At 46.7% G+C, this 23513-nt stretch overlaps 5 protein-coding genes across 8 annotated transcripts in view; 4 read left to right on the plus strand and 1 right to left on the minus strand.

The window, feature by feature from the left end:
- The window catches only part of LOC128310036 (flotillin-2), a 141154-nt gene that overhangs the window by 17641 nt on the left and 100000 nt on the right, over positions 1-23513 (minus strand). The window lies entirely within an intron of this gene.
- LOC128310034 (glucose dehydrogenase [FAD, quinone]) lies at positions 816-2854 on the plus strand. Its single transcript, XM_053046567.1, has 3 exons — positions 816-1017; positions 1103-1273; positions 1356-2854. The coding sequence occupies exons 1-3, from the start codon at positions 816-818 to the stop codon at positions 2852-2854; spliced, it is 1872 nt and encodes a 623-aa protein (XP_052902527.1).
- On the plus strand, positions 7155-9225 carry LOC128310029 (glucose dehydrogenase [FAD, quinone]-like). Its single transcript, XM_053046561.1, has 2 exons — positions 7155-8675; positions 8749-9225. Exons 1-2 carry the CDS (start codon positions 7155-7157, stop codon positions 9223-9225), a joined length of 1998 nt encoding a protein of 665 aa, XP_052902521.1.
- LOC128310030 (glucose dehydrogenase [FAD, quinone]-like) lies at positions 11998-19814 on the plus strand. Of its 3 annotated transcripts, none has more exons than XM_053046564.1 (2): positions 11998-12357; positions 18177-19814. In XM_053046564.1, exons 1-2 carry the CDS (start codon positions 12067-12069, stop codon positions 19770-19772), a joined length of 1887 nt encoding a protein of 628 aa, XP_052902524.1. In that variant the 5' UTR covers positions 11998-12066; the 3' UTR covers positions 19773-19814. The 3 variants fall into 3 exon arrangements, with proteins under 3 accessions (XP_052902524.1, XP_052902523.1, XP_052902522.1); XM_053046563.1 differs by lacking the exon at positions 18177-19814 and adding an exon at positions 16367-18025; XM_053046562.1 differs by lacking the exon at positions 18177-19814 and adding an exon at positions 12564-14326.
- On the plus strand, positions 14473-16215 carry LOC128310035 (glucose dehydrogenase [FAD, quinone]-like). Its single transcript, XM_053046569.1, has one exon. The coding sequence runs from the start codon at positions 14473-14475 to the stop codon at positions 16102-16104; it is 1632 nt and encodes a 543-aa protein (XP_052902529.1). The 3' UTR covers positions 16105-16215.

Below are 23513 nucleotides of genomic sequence, written 5' to 3' on the forward strand. Positions count from 1 at the left end.
GTCGTGACGTAAGGCAATGGAAGACAATTTCACAAGTTTTTATCAACGTGTCATCGAAATCAATCATCGAACGTAATGTTACCACTGGTCTGTCTGGGGCCCTTTCCCATACCACTTTCTCGCCAAACTATGTGGGAGTTATGCAGGTATAGAGGGACATGCAGCGAAAACTGTTGCTTAGTGCATAAAAAATTAAAATGCGACCTCTTTGTGGCTACGCGTAAGCGATCGTGATTTCTGCTGGTGGAAGTTGACAAGAAGTGTGAAGCAATATCTGTGCAATAATGGAAGTAGTATGAATGATGACTAATACGGATTACATATTGTGCCGTTTAGTTTAAACAACAACGCGCTACGGTGTAGAAAGTTAATTTCGGAAGGAGAACGAAGAAATTTGAGCAAGGAAGTAGAAAGCTTGCTTAATGAATGGAAAAAAAAACATAAAGACGTCGTTGTTTCGTCATGTAGTTGCATACAGAGTTGAAAAACTCTGAGAGATTATGTTATGGCAGAAGGATAACTTTGCAACAACCTACTAAAACCAAACCAATTTTTCTGTTTTTGCAGGTCTGGATAACCCAAAACAGACATGGCGTATTGATAGTTTCGATACGAGATCAGTGAATCGGAAAAACGACCCAAAGTGACATTGTTAAAACATAATGACCAACCACAAAGTCTCGTGAAACTGATTTTTGTAGTTATTGTGCAGTGTGCAGTGAAGAGAACTAACAGAATCAACAAAAAATATCGTTTGGTGCCAGTGAATTAAGAGCCGAGAATTGAAGTGTCCAAGATTGTGACAAAGTCTCAAAATGAGCGAGCTTGTTGGTGCAGCGTTTGGATCAGTGGCCACAGCAGCTTCGAGCGTTGGTTGGTTTGTGCCGATGCTGGTGGCCGCCATTGCTTATTTCCAGTACGAAGAGTTCATGGATCCGGAGGCACGCGTTATTGACGTCCCGACCGAGATAATGCTGGACAAGTATGATTTCATAATTATAGGCGCAGGATCTGCCGGTAAGACTGACGCTAATCACGCTAACCATTTTCACCATGAACGGGACTTAACATTTTGCTGTTTGTTGGTTTTCCTTCCCCGCAGGAGCTGTGCTGGCGAATCGTTTAACCGAGGTGGAGAATTGGAATGTGTTACTACTGGAGGCGGGAGGCGATGAGACGGAGATATCCGAGGTACCGCTAATGGCGGGCTATCTGCAGCTCAGTAAGCTGGACTGGAAGTACAAATCGGAACCGTCAGGAACATTTTGTTTAGGTTGGTGGACGCGATACTTCAAACTGCATTCCAACCAGACGTGTAATGTTTTCGATATTTCTTTCCTCCCTGTCACACACAGGAATGAATGGCGGACGGTGCAACTGGCCGCGTGGTAAAGTACTTGGAGGATCGAGCGTACTAAACTACATGCTTTATCTGCGTGGCAACAAGAAAGACTACGACAACTGGGAAGCGATGGGTAACACCGGCTGGGGTTACAAGGATGCGCTGTATTACTTCAAGAAGTCCGAGGACAACACCAATCCCTATCTGGCTAACACACCGTATCATTCGACCGGCGGCTATCTTACGGTTGGCGAAGCACCTTACCATACACCGCTGGCGGCTGCTTTCGTGGAAGCGGGCGTCGAGATGGGCTACGAGAATCGGGACCTGAATGGTGCCAAACAGACCGGCTTCATGATCGCACAAGGCACGATCCGCCGTGGAGGGCGCTGTAGCACCGGTAAAGCGTTCCTGCGACCGGCACGTCTACGACCCAACCTGCACGTGGCAATGTTTGCCCACGTGACACGTGTCATGATAGATCCGATCAGTAAGATCGCGTTCGGCGTGGAGTTTATTCGCGATCGCAAGCTGCATCATGTGCGTGCCTCCAAAGAGGTGATCGTGTCAGGTGGTTCCGTAAATTCGCCACAAATACTGATGCTCTCAGGCGTTGGGCCGAAGAGCGAGCTTGCCAAGCACCGGATTCCGCTGATCAAGGATTTGCCGGTGGGCGAAAACCTGCAGGATCACATCGGGCTCGGTGGGCTTACATTCATGGTGAACCAACCGGTGTCGATCGTGGAGAACCGATACCACTCGATGTCGACCGTGCTGCAGTATGCGGTGTTGGGACAGGGTCCGCTAACCATACTTGGCGGAGTGGAAGGACTCGCCTTCGTGAGTACGAAGTACGTGAACGCAACAGATGACTATCCGGACATTGAGTTTCACTTTGTGTCCGGCTCGACCAACTCGGACGGTGGCAACCAGCTGCGCAAGGCCCACGGCCTAACGGAAGCGTTCTACAACGCCGTCTTCAAACCGATCAACAATATGGACGCGTGGAGTATCATACCGATGCTGTTGCGACCGCACAGTGTCGGAACGATAAAGCTGCGGAGTAGCAATCCCTTCGATTATCCCTACATTTACCCGAACTATTTGCACGACGATCGTGATATGCGTACGCTGATCGAAGGTGTGAAGATCGCATACGCACTCTCGCGAACGCAGACGATGCAGAAGTATCAGTCGACGCTGAGTGCGTACAAATTTCCGGGATGTGCGCACATCCAGATGTTTACTGATCTGTACTGGGAGTGCATGATTCGACACTACACTTGCACGATCTATCATCCGGTCGGCACGTGCAAGATGGGTCCGTACTGGGACAAACAGGCTGTCGTAGATCCGCAGCTGCGTGTGTACGGATTACGCGGGCTTCGTGTGATCGATGCCAGCGTTATGCCAAAGCTCGTCAGTGCCAACACCAACGCACCGGTTATCATGGTTGCAGAGAAGGGTGCCGACATGATAAAAGACTTCTGGATCAAACGAGGCGTTGCGTAGAATGCAAAAATCCAATAGTCGGCTCTCTATCCACACCATCTATGTAAAAATAGTTTTCCCTCCAAGCGATGGTAATGTGATGAATGATAATTATGATTTTGGCGTGCGTGTGAATGAAATGAATGAATGAGTGTGTGTGAGACTATGCAGTAAGAAGCCTAATTTATATACCAACCAGTAGTTTTAGTTGCAAATAATATAAAGCAGATAAAATAAACGTACTACGAAATAACAGATCGGCTGATAATTGTTTGGCCTAACGCATAGATCGCGCTAGTAGATTTAAATCTATATCAAATTTAGTTTGTATCAACCTTCAAACGAGTTCTGTCCAAATTTGACAGCACTCGGACAATAACCTAGTAGGCTAGAGCATTTTGTGTGACGCAACTTTTGTGTTTTGAGTAATCATGGAAAAGAAGGAATTTCGCGTGATGATAAAGTATCAGTTTTGAAGGCTTGATGAAGAGTTTTTGGACCCTGCTCTACCAAAATCAAACTTAAAATTACGGTATGTTAAATTTAAATGTGGTAAAATGTGCACTAGGGATGGTGGACCCAGTGGACGCCCAAAAGAGGTTGTTAGAGACAAAAACATTAAAATAATCCACAAAATTATTCAAAACAACCGTAATGTGAAGTTGATCGAGATAGCTGACACCCTGTAGATGTCTAAGGAATGTATTGGACATATCATTCACGAGTATTCGGATATAAGATAGCTCTGTGCAAAATGGTTGCCGCGCGAGCTCACATTTGACCAAAAAACAACGAGTTGATGATTCGGTGCAGTGTTTGGAGCTGTTTGAGCGAAATAAATCCGAGTTTTTGCGTCAGTATGTTACCATGGATGAGTCTTGGCTTTTCCACTTCACTCCAAAGTCCAATAGACAGTCATCCGAGTGGACTGGACGCGATGAACCCGCTCCAAAGCGGGAAAAATGCAACAATCAGCTGGCAAAGTTATGGCGTCAGTTTTTTTAGGGATTCGCAAGACTATCTTCATCGACTATCTTGGGAAAGGAAATACCATTAATTGCGACTATATATCAAGTTATTGGAGCGTTTGAAGGACGAAATCGCCAAAAACCGGCCACATATGAAGAAAAAACAAATTTTGTTTCATCAAATCAGTGAAAAATATGGCAAAAATTCATGAATTAGGTCACGAATTGCTTCCCCACCCACCGTATTGCCCAGATATACGCCCAGATCCCAGTGACAATTTCCATTTCTCAGATCTCAAAAGGATGCACGCTGGGACGAAATTTTCCTCGGATGAAGAGGTGATCGCCGAAACTGAGGCCTTTCTTGAGGCAATTAACAAACAAACGAAAAATTGAAAACCGGCTATAATCGGTGTAACACTCTTGAAGGGATGCATGTTGAATTAAAAACAATAATTTTGCAGTGTTTTAGTGTCATAGGCCAAACAATTATCAGCCCACCTGTTAATTTGTAAAATGCGAATCTAGCGTGATTATTTACATGTGAGTTCTTAACACTAAGATTCCCTCCATTTATTCAATACGTCTTGATCTTTAAAATGTTAGCTTGATGAGATTAGCAGGTATCGATGCAGGTGACTGCATCATCTCCCCAAGCGCATCTAGCCCTGTTCCATTGCTTTGGCGGAATAGTCAACGTGGAGGGTTTTACATTCCCGCAGCGTGTCCGCATGTGCCCGTAAATCTGCTGCGTACGCTGCCTTCACAATATCAGCCGCCTTCTCGCCGGTTGCAATCGTTGGCACGTTCGTGTTTCCGGTGGTAATTACCGGAAAGATACTCGCATCGACGACTCGCAACCCACCAATATGGTGAACGCGCAGAAATCGATCAACAACCGCCATCGGATCGGTGACCGGTCCCATCTTAGCCGTACCGCACGGATGGTAAATCGTTTGCGTATAATGGCGCACCAGGCACACGTAGAAGTCGTCCTTGTTGAGAAACTGATCCGGGCGACAGGGTGATCGCGAGTAATCGATCAAGGTGGCGTTAATTCTACGCATCGCGGGTGTGTTGGCAAGGGCCTCAGCAAACTTCAAACCTTCGATCTACAGAGTAAAGAAGGCATTTGTCAAACATGCGACCGAAATAGCTCTCGAGGAGTTAGTTAACCTACCAAAACCATCATATCCTTGGGATCATGAAAATAGTTGGGATGAATGCGGATGCGTTCGTGCGGATCTCTACTGGCCAATTCTAACCATCCGGTGCTTAGTGGGCGCGATAGCATGGGTATTACCATGTACGAGTTCTGGTACAACTGTCCCTCGTATACCTGTGCGTAGTACTTATTGCTCATACCCGATCCTCGTTTGCCGAAACGACCGCCGTCCGTGAGATCGGACAGACTGGCGAGAAACAGTTCAATGTCAGGCCAATCCAGTGCCGGATCTTGATACTTGGTGTTCAAAAATCCCATCACCTCACAGAGGGACATACCGTACAGTATGCCGTCACTGGTGAACAGAAATCGTCGCAGTGTGTCAACGCCTACCGCATCGGCAAAATCGTAAGCTAGCGGGCCACTACCGGGGGGTTGTTGCACCGTGTATCCACCAGCACCGGTCGCCACATGATCCTGTAGGTTCCTCCCAACACCGGGAAGATGTTGGATTACTGGAACTCCATGACGCTCTAGCTGTTCCCGCGGTCCCACCCCGGAAAGCATCAGCAGATGCGGACTGTTGAGGGCACCGGCCGACAGAATCACTTCCTTCGAGACCATCACGTAGTACCGACGGCCCTCCTTCTTGAACTGCACGCCGTACGCCCGTCGGTCGGTCGGATCGATCAAAATTCGCTCCACCATGGTTTTGGTGGATATGTGAAGATTTCGACGCGTGGCTGCCGGCCGCAGATATCCTTTAGCCGTACTACAGCGTAACCCATTCCGGATTGATCCGTGCGGAACGGCAAACCCACTCTGCACCGGTCCATTCACTTCACCGTAACGGTTTGTGAGCCCCATCTGCCTGACGCCGGCAAGAAGATGGTTGCGCAACGGCGTATGGTAACCGTACCTTTCCACACTGATAGGGCCACCCTGACCATGGTAGGAAAGGTTCGCATATTGCGGATCGCGCATATCTTCCAGCTTCAGGAAGTACGGCAACATATCTTTGTAGCTCCAGCCCGGGTTGCCTTGATCGCGCCAACCGTCAAAGTCTCGCCGGTTACCGCGCACGTACAGCATGGCATTGATCGCCGAACTACCGCCGAGCGCTTTTCCTCGCGGCCACCGACACCGGTGGTCATCCATAGCGAGACAAAACTGATCGGACGGTTCCGTCCGAAACTTCCAATCGACGCGCGATGTCTGCAATGTCGGATAGAGGAACGGCACTTCGGTGAGGTACGTTTCGTCCGTGCCAGCCTCCAGCAACAGCACATCCCAGTGACAGATCTCGGACAACCTGGCTGCCATCACTGCACCGGCAGAACCAGCCCCGACAATCACAAAATCGTAGATGTCTTGCACAAATGGTCCCGGAATGGGTTGAACACGATGATGAAAATCCACAATGTCTGGTCGCTGTAGCCATATGCTGGCGTCTATTAGGAGCAAAAAAAATGTACCAATTCTCGACGTGTAGAGCAGCCGCGTTCGCACTTCGTAGGTACCGACCGCGTTCATTCTACTCGGTAAAAGCGCGCGTTTTGTCACACAAGCACGCTGAAGAAGTAGCGCGCACAATAGGTTCCGTGCTGGGCAGGTTCGAAAAACAGACTGGCGTTAGCGGTATGATCGATGTGGCAACCTTTTTCCAGTAGTTCCAATATCGATGGAGGACACAACATGACAAAAAAAAGGGAGCCGGAGTTTTGTGCAAACAGAACAAAAACTTCCGTTGAGGGAAACTCTCGGGTCTGTGGAGTGCTTAGGGCAGATCAGTGCAAGCCAAATTGAGTGGGAAGAAGGTAATAAAACTACACAAAAGTAAATAAAGTAATGCAGCTCATAAGTTTTTTTTCCAATTTTTCCAAATTTCTATAATATGACGTCATAGCACATTGACGTTCGGGTCAGTTTTGAGCCCTACCGGTCAGTATATAAAACGACCTCGTTTTGCTACTCCACGCCGAACCGATTGTGATGATGGTAGCAGTTCTGGGGTCTCCGCTGTAAATAAACCCATACCTGATATTGGAACGAGCTTCGCGAGCTTAGTTTGCGATGAACCGTCGTGTGAACATTTTACCCCAACCAGTCTCGGTGTCAGCTGTGTAGCGAAAACAATTCTTTCAATTCCCCCGGGTATATCTGCGCCGTTTGCCGTTTGTATCTGACGATGGGATTCGGTCCGCTGGAAACCCATAACACCAGGATGCGTATTTTGCTCACGCGTCCAAGCAGTGCGCTAATTCTACTAATACTGGATGCCTGCATTTGGTTGCAGCGCACGGACGTGGTCGATTTTCGCAACCGCGTCCAAGACATCCCGTCCCAGTTCATCTATGACGTGTACGACTTCGTGGTGATCGGTGGTGGTAGTGCGGGAGCGGCCGTGGCCGCACGGCTTTCCGAGGTGTGCGATTGGAATGTGCTGTTGCTGGAGGCTGGCACGGATGAGACGTTTCTCAGCGATCTACCCTATCTGTATCCGGCGTTACAGAAGGGCCCGCTCGACTGGCAGTTTGAGACCGAACCGAACGAACGCTTCTGCCAAGGGATGCGCGATAATCGGTGCAGTTGGCCGCGCGGCAAAGTTCTCGGTGGCTCGTCGGTGCTGAATGCGATGATGTACGTGCGGGGAAATCGCGAAGATTACGACGAATGGGCCAGTCTGGGCAATGCGGGATGGAGCTGGCGCGATGTTTTGCCGTACTTTGTGAAGATGGAAAATGTGCGCGATCCAAGGATTTCGGACCGTCCGTATCACGGCACGACGGGACCACTGTCGGTGGAGCTGTTCCGCAACTACACGTCACTGCAAGCAATGTTTCTGGAGGCGGCACGCGAACTAGGCATGAAGCTGTCGAACGAAATCAATGGACCGGACCAGTTAGTGTTTGCACCGCTGCATGGTTCCATTCGCGATGGGTTGCGGTGCAGTACGGCTAAGGCGTACTTGCGTCCGGTAGCCAATCGGAAGAACTTACACATCTCGATGAATTCGATGGTGGAGCGGATACTGATTGATCCCAAGGATCGACGCGCTTACGGCGTCCTGTTTCGCAAAGGCAACCGGCGTCAGTTTGTGCTGGTGACGAAAGAGATCGTCCTGTCGGCTGGCGCCCTCAACACTCCCCATCTGCTGATGCTTTCCGGCGTTGGACCACGGGATCAATTACAGCGGCACGGTATACGTGTGATTCGTGAGTCGCCCGGTGTCGGACAAAACCTGCAGGATCACGTAGCAGCGGGTGGAGGTGTGTTTTTGATTCAGAATCCGCACGGAAACACACCGCTTTCGGTGCGTTTGATTGAGGTAAACGATGTGGCAACGGCACGCGATTTTCTCTTTCGCAATCAGGGCCGGTTGGTTGCGATGCCGTCCTGCGAGGTGATGGGATTCATCAATACCAAGTACAACACCCCCGGCAGCCACCGGGGTGATGTGCAGATCTTCATGTCGGCCCAATCGGACATTTCGGACGGTGGTACCGAGGGTTTGGCCGGGGCAGGCCTCACTTACGATTATTATGCGCGCAACTTTGAATCATGGGTGTACCATGATTCGTTTCTCATCATGCCACTGCTAATGCGCCCCGAGAGTCGCGGATGGTTGGAATTGCCCAGCGCAGATCCGTACGATAAGATCAAGATCCATCCCAACTATTTTGCCGTCGAGCGAGATCTGGACATTTTGGTGAGTTGATCAGACCATCGGGACACCTTTTTCAGTATTCTCCCATTACAATAATGCTTGCTTCAATTGATAGGTTGAGGGACTGAAGTTTGGAGTCCGTGTGGCGGAAACGTCCGTAATGAGAAGCATCAACGCAACGTTCATCTACGATGCGGAGCATGGCGATACGTGTCACGGCATCACCGGTGACGCATTTTTCAAATGTCTCATACAGCACTACTCGCAGACTATTTACCATCCGTCTGGGACGGCCAAGATGGGACCCGCCACCGATCCCATGGCAGTTGTGGACAGTCAGCTGCGCGTACACGGCATTGGTGGGTTGCGTGTGGTGGATGCCAGCATAATGCCGACGATAACGACCGGAAATACGAACGCGCCTACGATCATGATAGCAGAACGGGGTGCCGATCTGATCAAGTATGCGCATTTGCCGGCGTTGGTGCGCGAGGAGCATTACCGGCAGTGTGACAGCATCGACTACCAATATCACCCCACGAGAAGCAATACGGTGCCGCGCACAACACATACACTTAAAACAATGCCCTAACCCAATGCTGAGTGTAGTTTTAGATGATTATTTGAGCTTCACGTTCAGACAACCATTGAGACGCAATGAAACACGCTGTTTGTCAGTGCAATGTACAGTTGACTTGCTGAACTACCTTCTAAAACTAGATTTGCTATGTTGACAAAGATTATTAGCGATACTCCTAACGTCGCCAGTTCCAAGAGTTATCCGATAAGGATTGGAAATATTATGACTCTCAGAAGCGGTTTGAAACCCTGATGTAACCATTTATTCTAATCTGTCTACAAAATAGCAATAAAAATGCACTATCTGTTAAGTTTGGATTCAAAAACCGACGAGCGTTTTTTCATGTTTCGCACCATGATCGCAAAGACCGTTGCATGAAGGTCAAAAGAATTACGTGTGAGTTAGCTAAAGGGTAACAAATGTTCGTAACATCTCAACACAAAATTTACCGCGAGAAGCATGCACTTGTAATGCAAATGATCTTCACTCATAAAATGATACGTGGATATAAAATGCTATGCTTTGCGAACAACAAGGAAATAAAATTTACTTTATACATTTGAAGCAATTTGTTTCAAAACGGGAAGTAGCCGTGTTGGTTGTAATCCCTTGAAAATTCCACCCGAAATGTAGAAAAAAAATACAATTAAATTAACTTTCAGCGCACAAATCCCTCACAAATCAATCACAGAATGATTTGTGATACATGTGCTTGATTCTACACGCGTTTCGCTGAACTCTGAAACAAACACACCAAAACCTAAGCGCGGACAGCGAATGTGTGCGTATGGGCGGCTGTGAGAACGCGAACTGCACGCAGCGGTCCATGTATGAAAGATAATAAAACGCCGGCCGATCGCGAGATGCGAGCCGCAGTTCTCGTTTGTGCCTTGTACCGTTCGGTTCGGTGCCTTCCGTTTCAAGAGTCAAGTTCAGATGTAAGTAAAGCCATTGCTCTCGGTTGGTGTGCGTAGAGGGTAGGGTTGTGAAGATTCCGGTTCTTTTGCCGTAGATTAGCGGGGATTGTTTTTCCGTGGTGTGGTTAATCGGTACTTTACGGTGGCACTGGCGTAGCATAAGTTAAGTTAACGCAACGGCGTAAAAGTAGGTCTGCATGAGGATTTTAATGCGATTGCATTAGAAGCAGTGTACTTTTTCTCTCTGAACACAAAACTGTGAGTCGCGAAATGATTTAATTCATTTCTCCACTGCCCAGGGTCCACACGCATCGATACAGACGGAGCAGTGCAGTTTCCTACATGCGTGAACATATACAGTTACAGTCGACTTCCTATGCAAATGCAAAACAAAACGATAATAACAAAAAAGCACATGAACGCATGTTTGGTTAGAGACATTGCACGGGGGAAAATATGTCCTCTGTGTCTACGCATGATTTAAAACGTTTTTGCTTTGGAGAGTAAATAACGCTCTCACATTTACCACAGTGTTCGTCAGATCTTGTACAATGCGGATACAAAAGTGGCGTTCCACCTCCCAGTTCAAGAAGCGGGGTTAAACATGCAAATACGATCGATTGTAAATATTACTGCTCACGTGGAGTACATCTGACGATTGCCCGAACAATTACGCGTGTGTACAACAGGTTTTGTTCGTTAATTTGGCAGCACGCATTAAGGACAGGTTCACAGCACAGTTTCAAGAACCTGTTCACGTCCTCAGCTGCTCTTGTGTTCTATTTTTGCTATAATTTGCAAGTGATGTAACCTCCACATGGTGAATATGATTTTTAACACTCGAAGCACACAGATGATGATGACGTGTTAAAGCTCGACCATAAGTCTTAAAACCTACCCTGTTTTTTCATTAAATCATCAATATACTGACCCACTCACACCGGTAACTAGATAAGAGCTGGAGCACCACGATAAGCACCGGTGCACCGAGCGTCTGTATTATATCCCGGTTATCGCTATACCGCTAACATGATTTTTTGATGTGACAAACAGCGCGATAATGTTTATATCATGCTTACCCACCACCATTTTAACGCCAGAATGGCAGACGAGAATGTTTGTAAAGCCTTTTAATCACGGTTCTTCCAGCTACGAGAAAAAGTGTGCCAATGTGCCACTGTTGACATACCTGTGAAGAAGAAAAAAAGACCAAACAAAAACACATTTAAGTAATTTTAGAATGAACCTGTCGACGTGTGTATTAGTATCACAGCATTATAATACGAAACACGACATCACTTCATCCTTGTACGTTGCGTTTTTATGTGAATCGTCATTTAATGTGTGTGCGTGGAATAATTGTTTCACTGCTTGTTTCGCGAAGATCTAAACAAACAAGACAAAAGCTCGTTCGTAAATATTACGATCGTTGCTTTTTAAGTACTCAGTAATTCTCATTTTCACTTTTTAGTTAGGACACGTGAACTTCAATGAGGCAATGAGAATTTTAGTTCTTAATGTAAAAATGTTACAACATTTGGACAAAATTGGAAAAATCTAGAAGTTATGTCTAGAGCGTTACACGATCATTTTAACCCAAGCAAATATAATAATGTACCAGAAAACTTAACCTTCCGGGCGCCAAGGCTGTTGATAGCATGTTTGCACGCTGTCATCCGCAGGGCCATCATTGCATGCGTGTGTTTCACCTTCGCTGCACATGCACCACTATAAGAACCGGGCCGATAGATCGGTAGCGAGTCAGTCTAGCAGAGCCCATACCATAAGCAACCAGGCCACGGTTAGCATTCGTCCGAATAGCTAGTAGACTAATCTAACCAAACTCGTCTTCCGTTACAGCCTTACAGCTTACAGATCCCGGAACACGCCATACGCCGTTGCAACCGGTGAGGGTAACGCGTAGCGGAAATACAAAATGGAAGCCTTGCTGGGTGGCCAGTGCGCGGCCCAGAGCGTCGGGCCGGCCAATCAACTGTTTGGGCTGCTGGTGCAGACTATCCTGGCGGCACAGTGCGCGATTTCTCCCCCGGACTTGTGGCCGAAAGACTACGGCCCGACAGCACTGGCGCAAGGTTTGGACGAGTACGATTTCGTGATCGTAGGTGCCGGATCGGCTGGTTCCGTTGTGGCGAACCGTCTGTCTGAAAACCCTGACTGGAAGGTGTTGCTGCTAGAGGCTGGTGGTGATCCACCGATCGAATCTGAGGTAGGGTTTTCATATGATTTAACCTTTGCGATATTTGGTTCACCTCCAGTCACGCAGGTTGGTGATGGGTTTCGCATGTACAAAGTGTTTGCATATACGCTTGCCCTTGCTTCATTTTGCTCTTTCAGTTTCTTGATCTCCCTCTATATTCTTCTTGCCCTTTTCCTACTTTATACTTAATGTTCCTTACCATCCACTTCCTGTAGATTCCTTTTTTGCAAATACACTTAGAAAAATCAAATGTAGATTGGGTTTACTATGCCAACTCGAGTGATGGAAGCAATCCAAACGATCGTACTGCCTGCCGGGCATCAACGTCACCGGAAGGTTGCTATTGGCCACGAGGCAAAATGCTCGGAGGTTCTGGTGCGATGAACGCAATGGTCTACATTCGAGGCAATGCACTCGACTTCGACAGCTGGGAAGCAATGGGCAATGCTGGTTGGGGATGGCAGAGCGTTTTACCGTACTTCCGCAAGTCGGAAAACAATCACGATCCGGCAATGGTTGATGATGGAACATTTCACGCTACGGGAGGATACTTATCCGTCAGCAGTACTACCGGTGATTCGGATAAGATGGAGCAACTGTTAGCGGCTGTTCAGGAAAGTGGATACGAACATTTGGAAGACTTCAATGGTGAAGATCACATTGGTTTTGGGCGCATGCAGGTGAACACAGTCAATGGTGCACGATGTAGTCCAGCAAAAGCGTTTCTAATTCCGGCCAAGAATCGACCAAACCTGGATGTAATCAAACATGCTCTTGTAACGAAGCTCGAGTTTGAAGCGAATCAACGGATATCAGCAGTTCGGTTTAGACTTACTCAACATGGCACTGCTTCAACGGCCCACAAAAATGAGTTGAAAGTTAAGGTGAGAAGAGAAGCAATCGTTTCAGCCGGAGCAGTTAACACACCGCAACTGCTCATGTTGTCGGGCATTGGACGCAAAGAAGATCTAAGCGAGTTCGATATTCCAGTCGTGTCAGATGTCCCGGTTGGACGTAAGCTCCAGGATCATGTAATGGTGCCATTGTTCTACCGAATCTATCGTTCTACAGCCAGAGACTTTGACCTGAACCGTGACATTGTGGCGCACTTATACGATTACCTGTTGCATCGTAACGGCTCGCTCACTGAGGCTGGAATCAACGGATTCATTGGCTTTATAAACACAACAAACACTTTCGATCCGTATCCCAACATACAGTATCATCATTTGTACTCGCGCAAACGATCAGATGTCGCTGGGCAGTGGATAAGGAAGATGGATCTGGATGGACCCGTAAGCAACTGCATTGAACACGCTAACAATGAAGCGGACTTACTTGGCGCGTTTGTTATTTTGCTCAAGCCTAAATCATGGGGCCACATAAGATTGCGCTCAGAAAAAGTCTCGGATAAGCCATGGATTGATGCTGGCTATCTTACCCATCGCCACGACATACAAACATTGGGCGAGGGGATCCGCGCACACCACCGCATCATGGCGACAGAAGCCGCCAGACGGATGGAAGCAGAGCCGTTACGTATAGATCTACTCGCCTGCCAGGATGAACAGTATGACTCGGATGCGTATTGGGAGTGCTATATTAGAGAGCTAACACTGACACTCTACCATCCGGTGGGAACTGCCAAAATGGGTTCTTCCGAAGATCCAGACTCGGTAGTTGATTCGAGACTACGTGTCAGGGGTGTCAAAGGGCTACGAGTAGTCGATGCCAGTGTCATGCCCGATATTGTAAGTGGGAACACGAATGCAGCAGCCATCATGATAGGTGAGAAAGCGTCGGACATGATTAAGGAGGATATTGGATGGAATACATAGAAAAAATACATTTCCGCGTTAAAGGCTGTATGGGACAACAAAGAAAAGTACAGAATATTGGAAGTACGCTACTGGTGTAAATATTGTCTTGCGTTCGAACTGCACTCTTGTTGGGACTTATCTAATGCACTGTCCGGTGGTGAGGTGAGGTGATTACGAGTTGATATGACAAGGGGTTTTGGAGTGGTTTTATCGCTTTGCGTTGTTCAAGTGGTACTTGCGGAAGCGCACGACTCAAAGCAAACGCACTAAACGGGGAGCGTATGTTAAGAACATACACTACCTCATGAATACACATATGGATGACGATTTAACGTATTTGTACTCCCAACTTCAGATCGCCTCCATGGCATTCGTGTTGCAACATAGCGACGTTGATTGGGCGTATAACGTACAGCGCACAGATAGTGCAGGCCTGGGTACGCGCAACGGAACATTCTGGCCCAGAGGCCGCACACTCGGAGGTTCTGGTGCAATTAATTCGATGATGTACGTGCGAGGCAATCGTCGCGATTACGAACGATGGAAGAACCTGGGCAATCCCGAGTGGGGCTGGGAAGATGTTTTGCCATATTTTCGAAAGTCCGAAAATATGAATATACCCCATCTAGCGCGAGGTGCCGGTGCGAAGTATCACCGAACGGGAGGATACTTGAACGTGGAGCAACGTATCGATAACACGGCTCTGAACGGCGTTTTCAAACAAGCTACAATCGAACTAGGATACGAATGGATTGAAGATTTCAATCTTGACCGGCACATTGGCTACGGTAGTTCCCAGCACACGATGATCGGACCGACGCGGTGCAGTCCGGCAAAGGCGTTCCTCACACCGATTCGAACCCGTGAAAACTTACACGTCATCAAACACGCTCTGGTTGGCCGGGTACTGATAGATGAGCGAAACGTCGCCACAGGGGTGAGCTTCGTTATTGATGGAAGTCAGCGTGTTTTGCAGGCGACCGCACGCCGAGAAGTCATTGTAGCAGCAGGTGCCATTAACACACCTCAGCTATTGATGTTGTCTGGAGTTGGACGTGCGGACGAGCTGCAACAGTTCGACATTCCGGTCAAAGTCGACCTTAACGTTGGAGGCAACCTGCAGGACCACGTGGCGGTACCGTTGTTCTATAAATTTTATAACTTGTCCGATTCAAATACTGATGACCTGTTTGCTCAGATGGATGAGCTCTACAAATATGCTGTTCTAAATCAAAGCCAGGCGATCGTACGAGCTGGAATTCTAGATACAATGGGGTTCCTCAATACCAAAAATGCCAGTGATCCTTTTCCGGACCTACAGGTGATAACCATCGGACTGCCGAAAGGTGGTCGATATAGCGCGGTTCTCGCAAACAACTTCGAGCTCAGCGAAACTATAAGCGCATCCGTTCAAGAAGTAGATCGTTTTACACCGGCACTACATGTGCTCCTTACGGCACTCAATCCGAAATCACGAGGGCGGGTCAAGTTGGGGAGCACCAAACCGCGTGATCATCCAATCATAGAGGCAAATTATTTCGAAAATAGCGATGATCTGAACGTAATAGTACAGGGCATTCGTCTCCAGCAAAGATTGTTTCAAACTAAAACGTTCAAGACTGCAGGTGCCACACTGCACCGAATCGATATTCCCGGCTGTAGAGACCAAGTGTACGACACGGACGAGTACTGGGAGTGCTATGTGCGACAGTTGACCATCACAACGTATCATCCGGTCGGAACGGCAAAAATGGGTCCAGCAACTGATCCCGACGCAGTTGTTGACTCGAGACTTCGCGTCAGAGGCGTTCGTGGTTTGCGAGTAGTCGATGCCAGCATTATGCCACTGTTGGTTAGCGGCAATACGAATGCCCCCACCATAATGATAGGAGAATTGGCCTCTGATTTCATCAAACATGATCACGCTGATCTTTAACATGTTTGCGGCGAATATGTTTAAAATTTTAAAGTTCAAAATGTAAAAAAAAAACGAATTTGAGTTTAGAATATTACACCATAATATATCCATTCCTGTTCCATTCCAATCTACTTCCCTATAAAGACTCTCAATTTCCCAATAACAGTCGGTCTTGATCTTAATCCTTAACTCTATATCCTCTGCTGTGTAGTGTTGTCATAATGGGTAATGGTTTTAAAATGGTTTAGTCATCACCACGCACATAAATCGCTTCTTGCAGATACCGGAGACATTCTTCACCATACAGAAAACCGAAGCAGACTGGGAAAATTACGCCGAACGTACGCCGCTCGCTAGCAAAGGCTCCAAAGATGGTTCCTTCTGGCCGCGAGGTCGAACACTCGGTGGCTGTGGTGCCATCAATGCGATGCTGTACGTACGCGGTAACTCTCGCGATTACGATGGATGGGCCGAGCTCGGCAATCCAAACTGGGGCTGGAGCGACGTTCTACCTTACTTCAAGAAAAGTGAAGACAATCACGATCCGGAGCTGTTGCGCCGTGATGGTGGCAAACTTCACGCTAGCGGTGGCTACCTCAAAGTTGGCAACTTCCCGGTGAATCACCCACTGTCGGAGGTAATGCTCCAAGCGTTTACTGACGCTGGTTTCGAGAGCAGCACCGACATCAATGGTGAACGACAGGTTGGGTTTGGCCGTGTACAGGGTACCATCATCAACGGAACACGCTGTAGTCCGGCGAAGGCTTTCTTGGTGCCGGTAAAGGATCGTCCAAATTTGCACGTCATTAAGCACGCCGTCGTCGTCACGGTGGAGCGCGATCCAACAACGGAACGCTTCAAGTACGTGAACTTTATGATCGATAACAAGGTGCTGAAGGTGGCGCATGCACGCAAGGAGATCATCCTATCAGCAGGCGCGATCAATACGCCTCATATTCTGCAGCATTCCGGCATTGGCCCGAGTGCACTGCTAAACAAAGTGAACATTCCGTTGGTTGCTGATCTACCTGTGGGAGAAAATCTACAGGATCACCTGTTCGTGCCACTGCTTTTCAAGTTCCACAAATCAACTGCTGAAAACTACAACATTCAGCATGAAATGGCAAAGAATCTATTTCAGTACCTTATGACACGCTCGGGACCGATGGCTGGGCACGGGGTGACGAGTGTGATTGGATTTATCAACACGCTCGATGCCGCCAGCCCATTCGCGGACATTGAGTATCATTTCTTCCAGTTTGAAAAGGGTTCCGGAAAGTCGGTGCTGTTTTGCGACAAAGTTGGCTACAATCAGGAGATATCACAGTCCATGCTGGAGGCCGCTACTGAGGCCGATGTGGTGATGGCCATCGTGGTGCTGCTAAATCCGAAATCAAAGGGACGCGTCACGCTTGCCACCGAAAACTTTAGCGAGTTTAACCCGCCGCGAATTGAGAGCGGCTACCTGGAGGAACAGGAAGATGTTGAGGCCGTGCTACGTGGTATCCGTTACATGAATAAGATTGTAGATACTCCAACGTTCCGCGAGCACGAGGGCGAACTACATAGAATGAAGCTGTCTGAATGTGACCAACTGACGTACGACAGTGACGCTTACTGGGAGTGTTACGCGCGGCAATTGACGCTCACTCTGTACCATCCGGTTGGAACTGCAAAGATGGGCCCGGACAGTGACAAAGACGCCGTGGTGGACGCTCGACTACGTGTGAAGACCACCAAAGGATTGCGCGTGGTAGATGGTAGCATTATGCCGATGATAGTGTCGGGAAATACAAACGCTCCTATTATGATGGTGGGCGAAAAGGCGTCCGATATGATTAAAGAAGACTGGGGTGAGGCACCAAAGCATACTGAACTTTAAATTTACCACTTTTGTTTGCTAAATGTGTGTACGTTCAATAAATGTACCATCTGCTACAGTTCATTTTGTGTCCGTTTCATTTCCATTTTTCCATTGCTGTTGCTTGCTGTTGTTGCTGTTGTGTGTTTTGAGCTTGAGTTGATCTGGCGATTGATGATGAACTCCTTCTTTTCGATACTGAAATTCGTCATGTCTCCTTTACAATCAGGTACCGTATCTGGCTTTTGCTTTAATGAACAGCTCCCATGTGTGGAATTATTATGCCGAAAAGAGTGACACAGCCAGCAAAGGGTACAAGCGCGGCAGTTATTGGCCACGTGGCAAAATGCTGGGCGGGTGCAGCAGTAACAACATTATGCTGTATGTGCGAGGCAATAGTCGCGATTATGACCGTTGGGAGCAGCAGGGCAACCCGGGCTGGGGTTGGAAGGATGTGCTGGAATATTTCAAAAAATCCGAAGACAATGGAGCTCACCATATGCTACAGGAGCGGGCCGAATATCACGCGCAAGGTGGTCTACTCAAGGTCAATTCATTCATGTCCAACGAAATGACCAAAATAGTCATAACGGAGGCGGCCCATGAACTGGGAATACCAGAAATTATGGATATCAATAGCGACGAGTACATCGGATACAATGTGGCCCAGGGTACGGTGTACAAGGGTAGACGCTGGAGCACAGCGAAAGCGTTTCTTAACACCGCAAAAGATCGACCGAATCTGCACATCATTAAAAATGCTCATGTGAAAAAGATCAATTTCGATGGAACGGTGGCAACCGGGGTTACGTTCGATCTGCCCGATCAGGTGGACATTTCGGTCAGCGTCAGTAAGGAAGTAGTTCTTTCTGCTGGTGCAATAAACACCCCCCAGATTTTGCAACTCTCCGGAGTGGGAGCAAAAAAGCAACTGGACCGACTTAACATTCCCGTCGTGAAAGATGTACCGTCGGTGGGTGAAAATTTGCAGGATCACGTGATCATACCGCTGTTCCTTACTCTCCACGGTTCTCGACCGATCGAACGCAGCATGGATGAACTGTTGGACAGTATCTACAGCTACTTCCGTTACGGTCTCGGTACGTTCGGTACGGTCAGCGTGACGGAACTGCTAGGATTTGTGAACACTCAAAGCCCGGCTGCCAAGTTTCCTGACATACAATTCCATCACATGTTGTACCTCTGGAAAACGCCTGATGTAGCAAGAATTACGCAATGTTTCGGGTGGGAAGATTACATCGCCCATCAGATTATCGAGCAGAACCAGGAATCTGAAATCCTTACGGTGTTGGTGACGCTTCTAAATCCCAAATCCAAGGGCTCCATACAGCTCCGCTCAGCCGATCCTTACGAAGCTCCGATCATCAACGCGAATTATCTAGACGACCAGCGGGATGTGAAAACTGTTATCCGTGGCATACGGTTCTTCCGGAAGCTACTGGATACGGAGAACTTCGGTTACCACGAACTGAAGGACTTCCATCTGAAGATCGTTGAGTGCGATCAGTTGGAATATGATTCAGACAGCTATTGGGAGTGTTATGCTCGCTATATGTCAACGACGATCTATCATCCTACGAGTACGGCCAAAATGGGACCCGATGGTGACGCCGCCGCCGTTGTTGATTCAAGGTTGAAGGTAAGAGGAGTGCAAAAATTGCGCGTAATTGATGCCAGCATCATGCCGGACATTGTAAGTGGCAATACTAACGCTCCGACAATCATGATCGGTGAGAAAGGATCCGATTTAATAAAGGAAGATTACGATGTAAAGAAAGACACTGCTACACATACAGAGCTGTGATTTATGTGGTGTAGAATTTGAAATGAATAAAATGTTTGTTTGATGAGCATATTAAGTTTGACCATTTGTGGATTAAGAAGCTACAGAGGATGTTTCATTGTTATTATTTTCAAGTTGAAATACTAGATCGCAATGATGCCGAAATAGAGTAAAATTGTTTGAAAAATGTAACCGTTTCGTTTCAGACGTTTGCTGGTTTTGCCCCTAAATATATGCAATCCGCGGTGCATACGATGCAAGCTTATACAGTGAAGGCAGTATATATGCGTTTGGCCTCTAGTTTTGGAATAAAATAATTGTTTCACACAAGATTTTAATAATAATTAATTTTTCCTGCATATCTATTGTCAACCGCACATTCCTTACTTCTTGTATGGTACAGGGTAGTGCGTGCTGTTTTCCTAGCTTTCGGCATTGGCCTTAAAGTGGGAGAAAGTGATCCGACTATCACGTACGTAATACGATTTCTACGGCATTCCATTACATACGATACCCATCATTATTACTTAACATCGTTATTCAAATGCATCGAACGTGTGTCATTTGAAATTTACTACTTCATAACGAACACTATTTTACATTCGATTCAGGAGACTGAAATCAGTCGAGAGATACTGTCGTAGTACTTGCATACATGTTCCCATTCTTTACATATTTGAAATAAGTCTTCATTAGAGCAGTCACAAGTTATTCATCTGCGCATCTTTAGTTGGCTGGATGGTTTACCTGTAAAGAAAAGACACAAAATAACATTTTATTAGTCGATCGTTTTACAATTTGATGAGTTGCATATTGCTCCTGTGTCCCACTTTTCGCCAAGATTTGTACGCTTAAAAATATCCGCCTGGCTCTTTATTGTATAATATACCCGAGGCTAGAAATAACAGGGTGCTAAGGTCGAACCACACAGGGTCTTTCGTTGCAAATTTTGTCACTCTCCTGCTTCGGGGGTTGTATGGCAATCACAAGCAACAACACGCATTCTCCCACCGCATGGAAGAAGCGGTCTGTCTGGCCAACTAACCAAATGAAGTCGGCAAAATTCCTGCCACAAACGACGACATATAGTACATCGACATGCTGGATACAGATGCAACTACGGATGCCGTGTACATCTCGCACAGACCGGTTAGCGCATTTACCAAAAACGTCGGTCTCGCAGTGTGTCGGCGATTCGATGGTGCAACCAGCAGCTGCAGTTGCTTAAGGCGAAAAAACAAGCATCGCAAGACCGAGAGAGTGCGATGAAGAATAATGCATCATCGTAAACCTACCCCAATCGATAAGCACAATGTAATGGGTTGGTATTAAATAACTGAAACAAGTGAGGTAAACAGTTTTGAGTAAGGTGTTTTACACTAGATTGCGACGCTAAATAGAGCAACAACACATTTATGTACATTTGAAAGTGAATGTGTTTTATCGTAATTAATCGTGCAGCACAAGAAACAAATGCACACCACACCAAAGGTCAACCAAGCTGCGGAACGCATCTGTAGCAGATTGATTTTTCAAAAGCATAAAACGTCTTGAATCGTCGAATTGGCCCAACTTTACAAACAGTGTCCTACATTAGCATTGATTTTGTCCCGCATGAAATAACATTTGCAAATAAATAGCCGTAAAACAACCATTAGCCTCTCCCCGCCTTCAATGCCTAAACAGCAGAAAAAAGCTTCTAATACCCCCATAAATGCCACAGCATCATAAAATGCAGCGATGCAAGGACATTACCCTGCATTAATTATCTCGTCAAACAGCGTTTGTCCAATCAGCCGTATCTTATTGTTTCTCTACGAACTTTCAAACTTCTCACCTCGCGCCTGGTTTTTTTTGTCCATTTTCCGTAACGATTACCGAATCAAACGGAACACAACACGTACGCCGCCGATCCGAAATCTCGGTGAAGGTCAATGTTTGAAGATGAAGCGAAAATTGATCGATTGAGTTTACGTGCCCGCTGAATTTTGGGCGACTGGATGTGAACATTAAAAGTGACGAAAGAGGAAACTAACCAGCAACAACAGCAACAACAAAAACCTTCCTGAACTCAATGACAGCACGGCGATAACAAACACGGCACGGGACGCTGCTGTCGGGACAGTTTAATTTTCCGTTTGCAGCAATAACGCTGTTTGCCTGAAATCTTTCAACAAACAAATCCAAAGGCCATCGGGTCGATATCGCGCCGCAGGCTTCCCTTTGAGCACGGGTCTCTGGTGCTCGGAATGATTTTTACGGGTGCAGAAGGTGGAACTTTTCCTTCAATCAATGCCGGTGCCGGTTTATGCTTAGTTTTATACGATTGAAAAAGGTGTGCTAGGTGTTGGATTGTTTATGGTGCTGCTTCGCTTTGCTTCCTTTCGCATATCGACGATGCGTTTCGCATACATTTAGGGAATCTATAGCGAACCGCAAACGAACCGTGATGTGGTATAGCGGAACAATTTGATTATGTTGCGATAAATCAATCCGATCGCTTACAGGAAGCGTAGCGGCTGGCTAGGTGCACAAGCAACCAGTAGTGTACCGTTGGAAAGTGTAACTATTCAGGAACAAACATCGAAACAAATGAGGAAGAAACCCTTTGAGGGATTGCGGAAATTGTAAATAGGCCGCATAATTTCTCGCGCACATAGTATTTATGCACATTTTAGGCAAACAACATGCTCAGAATGTCTGAATGATGTGTGTATTATTGTGTGTTTAAAGGCATGTTGAGTAATTTAATTACATGGAAGCGACGACACAACAGACATCAGTAAGTACATCCGCGAAGTACAAAATAAATTTGAACCACTGGTCGACTTGAAGAAAAGTATTCCTTATTATTTGACTATATTTATCTACCTTTGTGCTTTGTAACTCTCCAGTACGGAGCTTTAAGCACTAGGCTAACTAGGTATCCTTATGATAGCACAAACAATTAATCTTCCGGAATACCTCGAGACGTTCAAGAATCCACTACTAGACGAAGACTTGTTTCAGGATTCATTCAATAGCGCAAATCTCGTTTTAAAGTTCGTAGCCTAAACTTCATACTCCAAAGTTGAAGTTCCTGATCAGAAGTTTCGAATTGTTGTTGAAACTTCATGCCACAATTTTATGGCCATGGCTTTGTTGATACTAACGAAATATTAGTAATCCTCGAATATACTTTAGTTCACCTGGTGAATTGTTGTCTAAGTGCCATAACTTCAATACTGTGTGCGTTTGGTTTGAGCCCAGGATGTCGGCAATTAAACTATTTCGCTGTGTAATTAAATAAGGTACGTCTAAGACCGTTGATATAATAAATGCATAAGCCTTATAATGTTCTAACTATGGCCAGTTCATCATGAAAAGTGAAGAAAATTAGACATAAAAGATAGGAGATAAAAGACATTACGGGATATTTTGCTAGTGCACCCATAACTATCGTCTTGATGTGATCAGCTGTCCGAAGTTCTGGGCAAAGTTATGCTCTGTCGCGCAGTGTTTAAACAATTCTACACTCACGCATCGCTGCATCGATGCAGGCCTGCCTGTATGTGGAGGTGAAACGCTACCGGCGCTTCATAAATTAAGTCAAAAACCTTAAACCTACCTCGATAGAAGCTTTTCTTTTTCGCGTCGCTTTCGCTGAAGAGAGACAGGTGAATTTTCCACAGTCACATCAACCACATAAACACACATCACTAACCTGTTTTTTCCACCATTTCTGTGCTACGCACATCGACACAGACGGAAGCGTAAAGCCGA

The sequence above is a fragment of the Anopheles moucheti genome, chromosome 2 (genome assembly GCF_943734755.1).
Source record: "Anopheles moucheti chromosome 2, idAnoMoucSN_F20_07, whole genome shotgun sequence".
NCBI classification, from domain to species: Eukaryota; Metazoa; Arthropoda; class Insecta; order Diptera; family Culicidae; genus Anopheles; species Anopheles moucheti.

Excerpts from the sequence above, each read along its gene's own strand:
- LOC128310034 (XM_053046567.1), top strand. The coding sequence starts at position 816 with ATGAGCGAGCTTGTTGGTGCAGCGTTTGGATCAGTGGCCACAGCAGCT. Across the intron at positions 1,018-1,102 it reads TATAGGCGCAGGATCTGCCG|GAGCTGTGCTGGCGAATCGT; the intron begins GTAAGACTGACG and ends CCTTCCCCGCAG. Across the intron at positions 1,274-1,355 it reads GTCAGGAACATTTTGTTTAG|GAATGAATGGCGGACGGTGC; the intron begins GTTGGTGGACGC and ends TGTCACACACAG.
- LOC128310029 (XM_053046561.1), top strand. The coding sequence starts at position 7,155 with ATGGGATTCGGTCCGCTGGAAACCCATAACACCAGGATGCGTATTTTG. Across the intron at positions 8,676-8,748 it reads AGCGAGATCTGGACATTTTG|GTTGAGGGACTGAAGTTTGG; the intron begins GTGAGTTGATCA and ends TTCAATTGATAG.
- LOC128310030 (XM_053046562.1), top strand. The coding sequence starts at position 12,067 with ATGGAAGCCTTGCTGGGTGGCCAGTGCGCGGCCCAGAGCGTCGGGCCG. Across the intron at positions 12,358-12,563 it reads ATCCACCGATCGAATCTGAG|ATTCCTTTTTTGCAAATACA; the intron begins GTAGGGTTTTCA and ends CACTTCCTGTAG.
- LOC128310035 (XM_053046569.1), top strand. The coding sequence starts at position 14,473 with ATGAATACACATATGGATGACGATTTAACGTATTTGTACTCCCAACTT.